Source organism: Festucalex cinctus, chromosome 2, assembly GCF_051991245.1.
Source record: "Festucalex cinctus isolate MCC-2025b chromosome 2, RoL_Fcin_1.0, whole genome shotgun sequence".
In the NCBI taxonomy this organism is placed as follows: domain Eukaryota; kingdom Metazoa; phylum Chordata; class Actinopteri; order Syngnathiformes; family Syngnathidae; genus Festucalex; species Festucalex cinctus.
The window spans coordinates 26,348,758-26,364,426 of NC_135412.1; the positions used below are offsets into that span (position 1 = coordinate 26,348,758).

The 15,669-nt window shown below is 37.8% G+C and overlaps 2 protein-coding genes across 4 annotated transcripts in view; one reads left to right on the forward strand and one right to left on the reverse strand.

The window, feature by feature from the left end:
* Window positions 1-6,855, reverse strand: part of sox18 (SRY-box transcription factor 18) — a 26,072-nt gene extending 19,217 nt beyond the window's left edge. The window contains exon 1 of the mRNA XM_077514058.1: window positions 6,667-6,855. Within this exon, the coding sequence (XP_077370184.1) occupies window positions 6,667-6,718 (52 nt within the window). The 5' untranslated portion in view covers window positions 6,719-6,855. The remainder of the gene's footprint in view (window positions 1-6,666) is intronic.
* The window catches only part of LOC144014315 (transcription elongation factor A protein 1-like), a 22,137-nt gene continuing 13,314 nt past the window's right edge, over window positions 6,847-15,669 (forward strand). For 2 of the 3 annotated variants that reach the window (XR_013282445.1, XM_077514059.1), the window contains exons 1-9: window positions 6,847-7,381; window positions 9,142-9,204; window positions 9,995-10,100; window positions 10,853-10,946; window positions 11,703-11,830; window positions 12,456-12,511; window positions 13,761-13,916; window positions 13,992-14,138; window positions 14,218-14,289. Coding sequence is in view for 2 of the 3 variants with exons in the window: in XM_077514059.1 (XP_077370185.1) it covers window positions 7,157-7,381; window positions 9,142-9,204; window positions 9,995-10,100; window positions 10,853-10,946; window positions 11,703-11,830; window positions 12,456-12,511; window positions 13,761-13,916; window positions 13,992-14,138; window positions 14,218-14,289 (1,047 nt within the window). In the remaining variant the exon portion in view is untranslated. Of the gene's footprint in view, window positions 7,382-9,141; window positions 9,205-9,994; window positions 10,101-10,852; window positions 10,947-11,702; window positions 11,831-12,455; window positions 12,512-13,760; window positions 13,917-13,991; window positions 14,139-14,217; window positions 14,290-15,188; window positions 15,565-15,669 lie in introns of those variants that run through there. The other variant, XM_077514060.1, reaches the window with a different exon arrangement.

The following is a 15,669-nucleotide window of genomic DNA, read 5'->3' on the forward strand; positions in this document are numbered from 1 at the left end:
GACCTTTTTAAACCTGATTATCTCCCACCCAGTGCATACGATTGAATTAACTCTACCGAGGACATTCAGAGCTTTCCAATGATACCAAATGTGTAGGGGTGGGGCTTTGCTACCTTTGATTGCATCATAAAAGAAAATGGCTTCCCTCAGTGCAAGCACTTTTTAAGGAAGAGGAAAAGTAAGTGTGTAACCCTTTTTATTGAACAAATTTAGCTTTTAAATGTTGTTAGCATGTTTTCTATAAGACTCTTAAGAACACATTATAGTATTGTTTGAATTATTTTAACTGTATTTGAGCCTAGCATTTAAGTTTTAAAAAATGTCCTCTGTAGTGGACACATCATAGCTTAAAAATAAAAACTTTTTTTTCAAACATTTCTTTTGCAGTATTCCAGTTACTTCACTAGCACGTCCGCCTCCCAGTACTGAGGGCTCCGGTTCGAGTCCAGGCTCCGGCCTTCCTGGGTGGAGTTTGCATGTTCTCCCCGTGCCTGCGTGGGTCTTCTCCGGGTACTCCGGTCTCCTCCCACATTCCAAAGACATGCATGGCAGGTTAATTGGGCGTTCCGAATTGTCCCTAGGTGTGCTTGTGAGTGTGGATGGTTGTTCATCTCTGTGTGCCTTGTGATTGGCTGGCAACCAGTCCAGGGTGTACCCCGCCTACTGCCCAAAGCCAGTTGAGATAGGCTCCAGCACCCCCCGCGACCCTTGTGAGGAATAAGCGGTCAAGAAACAGTTACTTCACAAAGATTGGGAAATATCAAAATAAAGATGATTGGACAGTATTTTTTTTTCCTGGTAGTCAGGAGGTTAGACAACATGAGTAGGTTGAATAATTTTGTTGGCAGATTTGAAATGATATGCACTATAAACATAATATCTGAATAATATTAAAATGTTGCGTGAGTTGATTTTAATGTTGGTTTCCTGTTCAGCAGATTTGTACTATCAATGAATATTTTTATCCACAAAGCTTTTTTTTTTTTTGGGGGGGGGGGGGGGTGCATGGGATCACTGTATGTTTGTTTGTTGTTGTTTTTTTAACTACTCAAACCTTTTGTTGGTAAAGGCTGGATTTTCTATACATGCATCAAGAAAGATCCATCCATCCATCCATTTTCTTGACCGCTTATTCCTCACAAGGGTCGCGGGGGGTGCTGGCGCCTATCTCAGCTGGCTCTGGGCAGTCGGCGGGGGACACCTTGGACTGGTTGCCAGCCAATCGCAGGGCACACAGAGACGAACATCATCAAGAAAGATATTTTCAAAAATGTAACCGATTAAGATGTGATTTACATTGGCTGATGTAAAATCAAACTTTTTTTCATACATCTAGTTAGTAAGCACTGATGAAAAATGTTGGCCACCTCCATCATTTAAGTTGCCTATTCCTTCTTTCGTGTTCGATAAACCTAACATGGATGTTTTTTTTGTTTTTTTGTTTTGTTTCTTTAATATTTTGGACGGACAGACAGACAGACAAAAAAATCTGAAAAGTATTTGTAAGAAAAGTAAACACTAAAGAGTTCAGCATCTATTTAAAAAAAAACAGCTGACATCAGCATTGTCTGCATAAAAAAAACCAACACACAAACAGTACATAAAAGCAATAATCACTTAAATGTGAGCGTGCACAAGCACAATATGGACAACCGCACACATTTTCTGCATCCCGACATTGTTCTGCCACACTTAGTTGGCGCAGTGTAAATACACTTACAAGTGGACACACGTAAAATGTGCAGCGCTTATGTTGACATAGTTAGCACACATCTATAGAAAGTGTGTGCGTGCACGTTTTGTAGATGGAAGAGTTTCTGGGAATTGTGTTGCTGCAGAGCGCAGGCGGAGGGTGGCTTTTTTTTGTGCGTGTATATGCATGTGTGTTAATATATTGTTTTTTGTTCGTTGTATATGGCTAGAGATTAGAGTAGCTTTTCAACACTCCAGTCCCCCAAAGCACACACCCTCGTTTGACCTATATGCAACTTTGCTTGCTAACGCACACTCACACACGCACACACAATAATGAGTGCAGGCATGCTGAAAAGGGACAAAGCCTGTTACTTTGAGACAATGCTGATTGAAAGTGACAAAGACTCGCCAGACGTGCTGCATGTCTAATGTACGGAACCTCCAAGGTCAAATGCATGTTGGTCACCTTCCGATTTGTTTATACCTCAAAGTAATTTTCCCATGAATAAAATGTCCCAATTATAAAACCTTGAATATAGGACTGTCTCAGAAAATTAGAATATTGTGATAAAGTCCATTATTTTCTGTAATGCAATTAAATAAGCAAAAATGCCATACATTCTGGATTCATTACAAATCAACTGAAATATTGCAAGTATTTTATTATTTTAATATTGCTGATTATGGCTTACAGCAGTGGTGTCCAAACTACGGCCTGGGGGCCAATTGCGGCCCGCCATCTTTTTTTTTTTTTTTTTTTTTTGCGGCCCTCAGCATATACAAAAAATTACTTTTGACACAGCCTGTTTTTCTAGATATACAAAGAAACTATTTAAATCTAAAACAGAAATATTTCTTTTTGTAATTTAATTAAGTCACATATTTCAGTTCCAGAAGCAAAACTGTTTTCCTCCATGTTCCGCTGTCTGTGTCAAGGTCTAATTTGTGAACACATCACATTAATGATTAATTAAGATCCTCAAGTGATTTAAAATTTGTCATTTTATTACCGACTACTCTTCCTTTGATTCTGAATGTGGAGATTGGTTCAGAGATGGGGCGGATCTATTCTTGTGGGATACAGGTGTGTGGGCCACCCTAAAATCAAGAAAATATCCAAACTATCCTGTTTAAAAATAACTAGCTAAACTATAGTACATTATTAATCGACTTATTAGTTTTAGCGTGTTAAATAAAGTCAGACAATTTCAAAATGGCCCTAACATCCTTCGATTATATGGACACCCCTGGCTTACACCTTAAGAAAACTCAAATATCATATCTCAAAATATTAGAATATTTCCTCAGATCAAGTAAAAAAATAAAAAAAATAATTAAAAAAAATTAGCAAAAATCAGCAATATTAAAACAATAAAAGGCTTGCAATATTTCAGTTGATTTGTAATGATTCCAGAATATATGGCATTTTTGCTTATTTGATTGCATTACAGAAAAATAATGGACTTTATCACAATATTCAATATACAATATACAGGATAATGTTATAATTAACATTCTGTATTTCGACATTTGTGATGATGTCATGTGTCACAGCGGTTTGAACTCAACTTAATTTATAAAGTACTTGACAAAACAACCAATGCTGCATACCAAAGTGCTGCACATGGAGCAAAAATCAGACATTATGAATACAAAAATCAAAGACAGTTAAAACAAAAAATTACTAAAACAAAAACATTCAACACCATAAAAACTAAAACAATGGCGAGTCCCATACATGTAGCCATATTAATTTGACCTCTGCCTACTTGTGTCATTTAGTAGGCCTCTTAGTTCCATTATACAGCAATAACACTTGAAAGATCCACTGTAAATTGTGACTGGGAGAGCGGCCACAGCAAATGCTTGACATTTGACCCCAGCTACCACAGTCCTCCTGTGTAAACAGTCGAATGCAGGATGGTTATTTTTCTGAGATTTTAATCATATTTATTATTTAATAAGGTCTGGCTCTGGGGTTCAAATTTTTATCCAAGTTTTCGTTTTATTGCTTGTCCAATATAGAACACCATGAAAACTAAAAATTAAAAACATATTCTCTTTGACACAAATGTTCAAAAACTAAACAGCCTAGCCGAGTCAGGAGTTGATCTTGATTTTTGAGGCATCCATGTTTTTGTTTTGGCTACTCTGATACGAGGAAAGTTCTTGCCAGAAAACTGGTCATTCGACATCCAGACTGAGATTGCTGGACTCATTTACCATCAGAGGGGAAGAATGCAGCCCACAATGGCTAGAATGGCTCCATCCATCCTCCAGAGAGGACACTTCCTGTCTGACATCATCAGCACACCCGTTGAATGGTGGTTTTGGGTGGAGGACAATTCCTGGTGCCCAGGTTCTGCTCCGGCGGCGGCACATGAAGGACAGCAGACACTTCCTGCTTGGGAGGGTCAATGGCAAAGACTCCATAGATCTGGTTGAAGTAGAGAAGCACTTCCTGGCGTCAGAGGTGACTTTGAATGACTCCATAGATCACAGGGAAAGTCCGCTTCCTGAATTGTGCCACTGATAACTGGAACAAACACTTCCTGCTCCAGGTGGCTCCAATGTGCTATCACATTGTTCTATGGTGGTCCAATACGAGTCAAAATCATGTTCAAGGATGTGTACTTTTACTACAAAAGAACATAAATGTACATATTAGACCAAAAAAAAAATAGTTGAGACTTTTTGTCAAGCTTCTGGCAGGGGCAGCCATTCACTTTACTGGAGAGTGTCACTGTCTAAAAGTATGTACAGCAGAGGTCACCAAGGTGGCGCCCACAGGCACCAAAGGACCACATGAGTAACCCACAGGTCTGTTCTAAAAATAGCTGACTGGTGATGGGACATTATGATTTTCTAGGAAAGTTGTAGAAGTGATTGTTTGAAAATGTAAACACTGGCAGAGATTTATAGAAGTGTTGCATATTGATATTTATCGGCCTCTTAACTATTGTGAGAAATTTGTCTCCACAAAAATGAATATCATCATCATCATTAATAATGTCATATATTATTTTTAAAGATAATTTCGGCTAATATAATTTCAGAAGTGTGTATCCAACTGCAGCCATTTGCATTAGTCAGTACATAAGAAGTAGCTCTCAGTTTCAAAAAGGTTGGTGACCCCTGTTGGTGACAGTAATCCCCCATAACCTGGTATCAGGAAGAAACCGTTTATGGGCAGAAGGTTCTGGATCGATACACATTTTGTTGTTGCATGGCTATGTCAATAATATGAAATGTGCTTGAAAACAAAACCAGCGGTTCAAATTTTAATTGCCATGTTATGCCATTCTTTCTCAATTGAGAAGTTGTGTAATTGGTTTTCCTTCCAGAATAAGAACAAATAAATGCTCTTCTGCTGGTCATTTCATGCAAACCATTATGCCATAATTATCATTATAATTAATTATCTAGAACCACTATTTGATCTTATTTATGAGTGTTTTTTTCTCTTTATATTAGCTGTAATCAATTTTTAAGAAAAAATTTGATATTTTTCCTTAATTTGAGATCAATTTTCTAATGCAAAAATAAAAAAATAATAAATAAAACCCCACAGAAACAAGTGTTCTTATTTTGTTTACTTTAAAAAAATAAAAATAAAATACAAATGCAGTGTATAGGTTTGTTGCAGTTGCACGAGAACACCAGCAGGTGTCACATAATACTGTATACTGAGCGTGAGTAAGCACATAACACAAAAATACTGTACAAACAGTATAAAAAACAGAGTGACAACTGTATAACACTAAATCAATATAACAAAAATAAAATAATATAGTCGTACCATCACACATGAATCTGGATTACTGTATGTCAGCTTTTTTTTTTTTTTTTTTTTTTTTTTTTTTTTAAATTTTAACCCAAAAGAAACCAAAAAAGATTTTTCTTTGCATTTTGTTTAAAGAGAATAAGTCAAGAAATTCACATGCACCATTTTTTTTGGAGGGTGATCTCAAATTCCATTCTGAGCAGTTAAAATAGGGTATCGTAAATATCAACGGTAATTTGAGAACTGGATCTCAAACGTGCGTTTCAGCGTCAGTATGTCATTATTACAACGTAAAAGTCACGATGAACACAATTAGTTTTTAATTTCCCAGTACGTTTACGTTCACAGTCAGGAAGTAAAACAGAAGCAGAACACTGACATCTAGCGGACATAGTGAGTTTGTGCGCACCTCAAACACTCGTTGCTTGCTTCAGGCAAAACATCCTAAATATCCATCCATTATAGCGTAAATAATAACAATAATAATAATAATAATAATAATAATAATAATAATAATAATTTAGCACTTTTTTAATTTTATTATGGAATAGGGCTGTACGATATGGATATCATTTTTGCCAGACATCTCTATTCTTTGATCTTTGACTCAGCATGAGACTTCACATCATTTTACATTTTTTATGGTGCCTTCTGTATTTTGTGTTATTTTATTTCTATACTTGTACAGATTTTTTTTTTTTTAGTATTTTATTTGCGTGTCTACTTATCTACTTATATTTACTCTAATTAATTTTATTTTGTGTTATTTTGTTTCACTTGTGTCTACTAAAAGACTAATTTCTATTCCATGCACAGCACTTTGTATGCAGCAATTGATGTTTTAAAGTGATTTAGAAATAAGTTGAGTTATGTCGATGATATACAGAAGCAACATATGGGTTCAGTAAAAAAACTAAACAGAATATCAATCCAAAAGGATGTGTAAAGTGCTGTTTTTTAAAAATTAGAACTTAGTGACAGTCATCAACATGAACAAACTTGGCAATAAAAAAAAGAGAATTCAACTCACATTGTACTGCAACTGCTTTAGTGATAAATAATTTTATGCTCCTTAGTTGTTGTTGTGTATGTGTGACTGCTTGGGTCTGTTAACCGCATACTGTGTATTGCTACAATTCATCCGTGCTGTGTGGCTTGACTAATTAAAATAAAAGTTTGCCACTCACTTGTAAACGTAACCAGTGGACTCAGGATTCCCAATGATGTCAACTGTGTCATCCTGGATCAAGGTTTGGCGTTTGGTGGCTCCCATTAAAGCCGCACGACGTGCTCACTGCTCAGTCTTTATGCCAGAGCCAGCCGGCAAATGCGCACTATCTACCCGGAAGTAGATTTGGCTAAGGCACGTCTGTAGAGCGCGCGTCTCCCCCCACCCCACCCCAGCCCTCGTGATCCGGATTGTAATTGGCTAGCCTTAGTTGTCAATCAAAGCCAAACTTGAAAGGAGGTATGTGGTTGGCTGGCACGCCATGCTTTACCTGAACCAGAAGGCGCAAGTTTACGTGACTGATATGATAGGACGAATAGTTGGTGAGTCATCTTGCTAGGGCGGGCACGGCTGACTGACAGGGCGGGCACGGACCCCCAAGGCCCGCCCATGGCGACGGGACCTACTGTGAAGTAGAAAACAGCACAGGGTGCTGCGCGAAGCTGGAAATGAACTACAAGTCCCAGCATGCATCTGCCGCTCTAGACGACAAGGCCGCAGCTGGGCGCGAGGCACCCGGCCAGCCAAAAGAGGAGATACCGTGGACACTTGTCCTCTACATTCATGACTTTTCTGGAGGTCCACGCTCAATTGACAGCCCACTCGACATGGCCACGAACGATGTGGCGCGTATCGGTAGAAAACTTGATAAGATGGTCCACAAGAACAATACGGTGAGTATCCAAACATCTCTCAAAAATAAATTCTGACATCAGCAACTGCTAAAGGAAACGAAAACCTTCGTCACAATGAGAACTAAATCAGAGTTGTGATTGGTCAAAAACGTTTTAGCTTTGGTCGCTTGCACCTGCAATCATTTACACCCAAAAGAGGTCGAAGTCATTTATTTATTTCAATTAATTAAATCGAAATCCAATAACATACCAGAATACTACTTTTCATTTTCTACAAATAATGCTCTAAATGACAATGTTTGTGTTTGGAATATGGAAGTACAAAACAAAAATGCCCTGATCATACAAACTGAGAATTTTGCAATTTTCCGCAATTTTCCCCAGTGCTGAATATGTTTAGTGTTTAATGTTCTTAGCCTGTCTTTTAAAGTTGCTTTATATAGCAGTCTCCATGTTTGTCTTTAATGTTGAAGTCATTTTATCATTGCATTAAAATTTAACACAGCAAAGATTTACATGTTTATATTATTTCTTAATGTTTTTAGTAAAATCTGGATGTTGTTTTCAAATAACCAAACATGAAAAGGATTAATCTAATTATATATTTCTAAACAAAACAAATGCTAACTTTAATGGTTTAGTGGTCCATGTTTATTTGACTAGAACTGTGTTGTCATGGGGCGCCTTCTTGGGCATTTACCCATCCAATTTGGTATGTGGGTAAAACTTCAAAAGGTAATTGATTTACATGAAACAGACAATTCCAGTGATATGAGTATCAGTTTCCTGTGATGAATTAAGGTAAAGTGCACCAAAATTTGGTCAGCGTCTTAAAGCAACACTTTCAGTTTACCTTGATTATGGCGGTGCCATATGGACAAATGCGGTAATGTTATGCCTGAAGGAAGACCTCATTTCCTATGAGCACAAGCGCATTGCGTCGTTTTTGAGCTCGTGCTAGCCGGGCCAATGATGATCCTTTGACTGTCCTTCTATCCAGGTAGCTTCACTTTTCCTTTTTGTTTTTTGTCTCCTCAGACAAAACTGTTCAATTGATTTGCAGCTTCTGCCAGGAAAGCAGTAATCGTGCATCAACATTCAAATTGACTTGTGTCTTTGTAACGAATGGGGAAAGGGTGAAGTGACGTATGCCATAAAGCAGTCAGCACATTTGTAGTTATTTTGTGTGGCAGTGTTCCAACCATCATCCTCAAAGTTGCTTAGTTCCAGTAAAAATGATACAGATCCACTCAGGCCATAGTAAAGGTACCATTCAACTAATTTCAAGTCAGTGTTTCATCAGAAGAGTTATGACAATATTTGTATTAAGATTGAAAAGTTCCTTAGTGCTACTTTAATGCAAGTCAGATTTTGGTTGACATTTATTTATTTTTTTTAATTGAATCCAAGTTTCAAATTTCCATAACTTTAACTCTTAACTGGCACAGAAACACACATATAACAATAATATTGTTTCCAATTCATTAGTTAATTGAGTAATCCCAGTCACAACGTGAAATGAAGAAGTACATCTCAGCAGGGCTGCGGCTCCGTACACGTAGATGACACATTGTGCGTAGGGCCCCAATTTGCATGACAGATCACCTTTGCGACATCATCCGTCCTGCACTTGGCAAGTTGACCAAATCCAAAATTCTGTCAGCACCTGCACAGTGACATTTTTACATCAAATTTTGCAAACTCCAAGTGAGATGTTTCTTATATCCCAACAGTGTCAAATGCAGGGAAGTGTCGATAACACATGGAATTAATTGGGTGTCAAAAATGTTGTGTTGCAGGATGGCGCGCTGGATCTGCTGATGGAATTGAAGAACATGACAATGTCTCTAGGAACTCTGCAGGTTGATTTAATTTAATTCTCAAATAATTTACTGGTGGCAGCATGGTGGAATTTTGTCCGTCCCAACCACCAGGCTTAGCAAGTTTTTTGGTGGCAACCCGAACAAGATAACTCAACTTCATAGAATTACAACTACATGTAAAGGCTTTTTTTTTTTTTTTCAAAGAATGGAAAACATTTAAAAGTAAATAAAACAAAAACACAGAGAAAAAAATTAAGTAAAAAAAATGGAAAAATAAGTTTATTAAAATGACTAAGAACATACAGCGCGAGAACAAACTTTTGGACTTACTCAGAAATGCTTTATACCTTAAATATAGGTAGGGGAAAATGTTTTTTTTTTAACTGGTTTTCAAGCATTTACACTTGAGGGTGACTTGAGTTCTGTTGACAGCTTAAGCCATTTGTATGCAGCGTACCAGCTAGATGCTGACTCACCATGTTTATTTTGAGCGCTGAGCTCTACTAATTGATCCGAGTCTGCTGTTAACAGAAGTCTACTGGGTTTTGTTGTGGAATTTTCAGCAGTTAGGCGAGATGAATGAAACAGTCTTGAAAACAGTTAGTCTTCTTTTTCTTTATATTTGAAGCCAACAGAGCAGTCTATAAGATGAAATGGTCTGTGAGAGAGTGCGCAGTAAGAATCATGGGAAGGATTCTTTAAAGTCAGATTTATGAGATTAAAGTGAGAATCCTGCCAACACTTTCTTTTTCTCTTCACTGGCCCTAATCTTCTTCCGTACTAAAATGTGTCTGAAAATGTTAACGGTCATGTAATGTCATTTTTCCAGTCCACCGGAGTTGGGATGTCGGTGAATGCTGTGAGGAAACAGAGTTCAGATGAGGAAGTACAGAATCTGGCCAAAGTGCTCATCAAGTCCTGGAAAAAGTTAATAGGTGTGTGTTTGTGTGTATGCAGTGGAACCTCTATAGAGTCAAACTCCGACTTCCGATCATTTGCATGAAACTAGACTCTTGATTTTTATTAAGTGTGCGTTGTTTTAATAATTAAGAAAATGTTTGTATGCTAAAGCCTGTGTTTCACTAACGGCGCAGGCTTGCGAACGTGTCTACACGTAGCGAGTGTTGTATTTTTATCAGGGTTCGTTCAAGATTACAAAAAGTTGCAAACAGGTTTTCCAAAGACTCTCAAACCGTTTTTATAGTTTCAGAACAGTTTTCCTATCGCCATAAAATTTTGAGCATGTTCAAAATTTCTTTGCAACAAGAAAAGCGGGTAATATTCTAAAACAAAACTGTTTGTTTTAGAATATTAACCATGTTTTTATTTCAATAAATAAGTGCAGAATTAAAAATGAGTGAAATATTTTCTTATAATTTCTTAAAATATTATATACATATAAATTTGAACTTCTTTTTTTCCTCCTTTTTACCTCATCTATTAATGATCTAGCTAATAATACATTTTAAAAATTAACAGCGGCCTAGAGCAGGAAAAAAAAAAAAAAAGCCCACCCCTTCTCAAGAGGCTTCTTCTGCAACGTTTTGGTCAAATTCTGATATGTGACCTCTGCGGCATTCGACTTTGGAGGTTCACTTGTATTTATAGAGTTTGTAAATAGTGCATCTTTTCCATACTTACAAGCTGGAGAAGCATCATTTGCTGAATCGTTATTTCTGGTTGTCAGATGGCTCCAAGTGCAAGTCAGAGAAAAAGGACAAGAAAGACGACTCTTCCATCAGGACGTCCACATCCAAGGACTCCTGCAGCAGTGAGAAAGGGTATGTCATATCATCACCATGTAAAGCTTTGTCGTCATTATGCCGTTTAAGACTTGTTGTTGAATGCAAATGCTATCATTAGCATGAGCCAAGGGTGACACTCACGGTGGGTTCGTCAACACTAAAGTTCCTGGTTATAAATTTTGCTAACGAGAGCATAACTGAAGAACTTTGGATTTTTTATTTTTTTGTCACAATGTGTTCATTGCAGGGAGTGCTTCCTCATTCCCCTGCAGTCACATAGGTTAGGTGCAGGTACAAGCGCCAAATTCTGATGTACGGCTGCCTAGATCTATTTTTTATTTATTTATTTATTTATTTATTTTTGTATCATAAAAATGAGCTGTGTGCTATCAGCAACAAGAATTTTAGTTAGAGAGAGAGAGAGAGAAACAAAAATGGCAAAAACTTTTTCAAGCTTTTCTTGTACGGTATCTGTGTGGGGGGGCACATTACGGGTTTAATTTTTAGGCCATATCATCCAGCCCTATCTGATTTGTAGCCACGTTTTGAAGCCCTCTGATTCTGATCTGATGATACTTTTTTTTTTCTTTTTTTTTTTCCCCTCTGTATTGACGCTGTCCTGATGAATATCCCAATTGTGCCACTAGAGACCAACAAACGTGAATTGTCACATGAAGCATGCAGTGTACTCCGGCCTTATTGACACATATTGAGGAACAATATGCTGCCTGTATGACAAGAATTTAACTGCTAACTTTTTTTGTTGGTTTGTTTTCATATGGCGACAAGCAGCAAGACGACAGAGAAGTCTCCTGTTGGCGTGACCTCTTTGGTCACATCCTTCCCGGCCATTCCTCTCACCAAAGACAATGTTCGGAATAAATGTCGGGAGCTGCTGGTGGCGGCGCTGCAAACGGCTGGTGAGGACTTCTGCTATTTGCAAGTGTTTACTCCTGGATGCACAGTGTGGCAAAAAAAAGTCAGACACCAATTGTGCAAGTTCTCCCACAAACAAACCTCTCCAGATGAGTTTGACACTCTTCCATTTTTCGAGGTCTAGAGTTCGGTTCACATTGTCAGCAGTTAGGCCGATTTGTTTCCAGTGAGGCTTGGACGCCGGCAAGGCTGCCCCAGGTTAAAAAAATAAATAAATAAATAGCCGGGGCACAGAGAAACCATGTGAGGAAAGGCACTCAGGAAACACTGGAAATACAAACTGACAGTGCTCAGTTGGAAAAGGGTTGTGTGCTTTCTCCAGGTCATGAATGAGATCTTACTCAAACTGGCTCAAATGAGACATGTCCCACTGAGTGGAGGTTCTGGGATGATCCAGGACACGCTGGTGAGATTCCTGGCTGGCTTGGGAATTCCTTGGGGTCCCCCTAGAAGACGCTGGACGGAGGTGCCTAGGAAGAGGGATTTTTTGGGGGAATTGCCTGCTTAAGCTACTGCCACCGCGACGCAACCTCAGATATGCGGGAAGAGAATGAATGAAAGTAAGAAATGAATGTGACCAAAATGAGAAAATCCTTACGTTTTTTCCAGATGACTACAAGACCTTTGGAGTCGACTGCAGCCTCCTTGCGGCGCAAATTGAGGAGCATATCCTTTTGACTTCATTATATCACCTCAAGTTAAGCATATTGGTTTTATTTCAAAATTTTTTTTAAGTTTGAAGGCAAGGTTCAATGGAATCGATAAGGTGGGACAACATCCTTTTTTACCGTCACACACGTCTGCAGATGCACACAAAATGGGACTTTCAATGTTTTAATGGGCATCCAGTCAATTATCCAGTCAGTAGCTCTTTTGTTTAATATTAGCTAGGGATGTCAGGCGATTAAGGTTTTTAATCGCATGACTTCAATACTCACAATTAATTGCAAATTTTATATCTGTTCTAAATGTACAATAATTTTTTTGGGAAGTTTTCGTACTCTTATTAAAATAAAAGTGGGAAAAAATGTTAAGCTAATAGAAATATGGCTGCATCTTTTCGTGATTGATACAGTAATTTATAATTCATAATTCAATAAATTGATATAAAATTAAAAAGTTATACTGTAAAAAATAAAATAAAATCATGTGATAGCGATTTGCATAAGGTAATTTTTCTGCCACTAGATGGCATAATTGTATTTGAAGATGTTGGTGACTGCATTTTTTTTTTTTTTTTTTTTTTTTTTTTTTCAAATTAAGAGCCATCTAATCTTTAACATGAAGTAACTTGTGAAATTCTTTACAGTCCCCACAAACATATGTACGGGTATTATTATTCAATTTATTACTGCAAAATTTTGACGTGAATGTGTTTGCTGCGTTGTCACTGGAATTCCCCCCAGTATAGGCTTTCCAAGTAAGGGATGGTCATTAATCGTGCGTTTAAAAAAAAAAAAAAAAAAAAAAAAAAGGTAGTGTTAAAGGAACTTTAAATTCACTCCAAATTAACGCACTAATTTTGACACCCCTAAAATTAACACAGTAGCATGCCAAAAGTGTGCTTCTGTCATAGCAATTCTACAAGGAAGTGTACTGTCTGAACACCGCTAACGTTCCCTAGCTGAGAAAAATATAACAAACTGTGACCTGTGATTAAATGCAACAGAAATGAGCTCTGGTAATGAAATTTGCCACATATGCTTATTTACAATTGTACACAACTGTAAGAAAGAATATAGGACAAAAAGTCACATTAGGATTGTAGATACTTGGCTAACTTTCAAACCAGATCCATAAACTGGTTATGTTTATAAATGGAAAACGGTAAATATTGCAGTAACTGAGTATAAACGGAGCGCCGTCTGTCGTGTATGTGAGGAATTTGATGTCCTTGACGGCCGTCCGTGCTCACAGATCTTCGAGGATTTCAAGTCAACAGACGTGAAGTACAAAGCGCGTCTGCGCAGTCGAATCTCCAACCTGAAGGACCAGAAGAACCCGGACCTGCGGCGGAACGTCCTGTCCGGCAACATCTCCACTCAGCGCATCGCCTCCATGACGTCTGAGGTCTGCTAGCCGAGCAACCGCTGCTTGCGCATGTTTTTTTTTTTTTTTTGTACATGCGTGTTTGCGTTCGGGCAGGAGATGGCAAGTGCGGAACTGAAGAAGATCCGAGAGGTTCTGACCCTCGAATCCATTCGCGAGCATCAGCTGTCCAAAGTGAGCGGGAGCAAGACTGACATGTTTGTGTGCACAAAGTGTCAGGGGAAGGACTGCACATACACACAGGTACAAGTACACGCACACAGTGTAAATATGCACATATGACCGATGTGATCCAATCACTCCTGTGTGTGCTTTTCATAAGGTGCAAACCCGCAGTGCTGACGAGCCAATGACCACCTTCGTCATGTGTAATGACTGTGGCAACCGATGGAAGGTAAACGCATCATATTCATCACATCGTGGCTACTAAGCGTTTTACTTGACTGTTTAGAGCATATCAAACATTTACCAAGTACAACTGTAAATGCATGGGCCCACGAGTGAGGGTAAGCAGTTCAGAAAAAGGATGGATGCTTGGGTCAGACTAATAAAGCCACCACTAGGTGGTAGCAGAGACCAAACAATTTTAATTATTTTTATTTTAGTAGTACTCTTTACTGAACTCTTCATTTTGTAAATTTTTTTATACTGCTTGGCCTTTGACAGTGTATTCCATGAGACAAGATCAGCTACTGTACTAGCAGCAACGCCACGCTTGCAACCAAAAAAAGACAATCTGTAGGCCTGCTACGCTGATTTTGACATGGATTAAAGTAAAAAAAAAAAAAAGTGAAAACTAACCCAACCATCCATCCATTTTCTGAACCACTTGTTCCTCACAAGGGTCGTGGGGGGTGCTGGAGCCTTTCTCAGCTGGCTATGGACAGTAGGCAGGGTACACCCTAAACTGGTTGCCAGCCAATCGCAGTGAAAACTAACCACCCGCTCAAATATTACAAAATATTTTCAAAGGGTGGGGAGTAGGGAATCAATAAATAAGGGAAACCGTGGGTGCTGCCGAACCGCGAAGGTAAATGACACGACATGTCACGTCAGTTGCTGATTTCATTATATGCTACAGGCCAGTAAAAAAAAATATACATATTTATTTATTTATTTATTTATTTATTTGGGTGATTGGCCACAAATGTTCCGCATTTACATTCACTCCAATAGGTAATTTCATGTTCACCGTAAAGCTCCGTATTATAAAGAATTAAATGTTGATGGAAAAATTAAAATCTCTAAATTTTGCTAACTCATTTTTAAAATGTTCTTTTACTTGTCTTTCAGTTCTTCTGAGGAATGCTGTTTTATTGTGCCACAATGAAATATTTAGTTTTGAAGGGTAGCTTTGTTTTCTTAAAAAAAAAAAAAAAAAAAAAAGAAATAATAATATATAAATGTAATGTACAAATAATATATTTAAGAAAGTGATGATGGACTATGTGGAGGGAAAAGAACTACAAGTTTGTATCTGTTGGTATTTTTTGTATTTTTTATTTATTTAATTTTTTTTTTTTTTGTAATATGAAGAAGCACGATGTTGTACATAAACTTTCCTCCAGTTGTTAAGATGTAAGGGCTTTGTGGACTGTCAAGATGCGTTCTTGTTTTTTGCACACAATGTTGACAAATGTTGTGCCCATTAAAGTTGCTCTTCAATTGCTGCAGTCTTGGTATTGATTCAATGATTAGCGCTTTCACATTTCTTGTAATTTTTTTATTTTGTTTTATAATCATCCTCAGGCATATCTTTTTGTCGTCCACACGC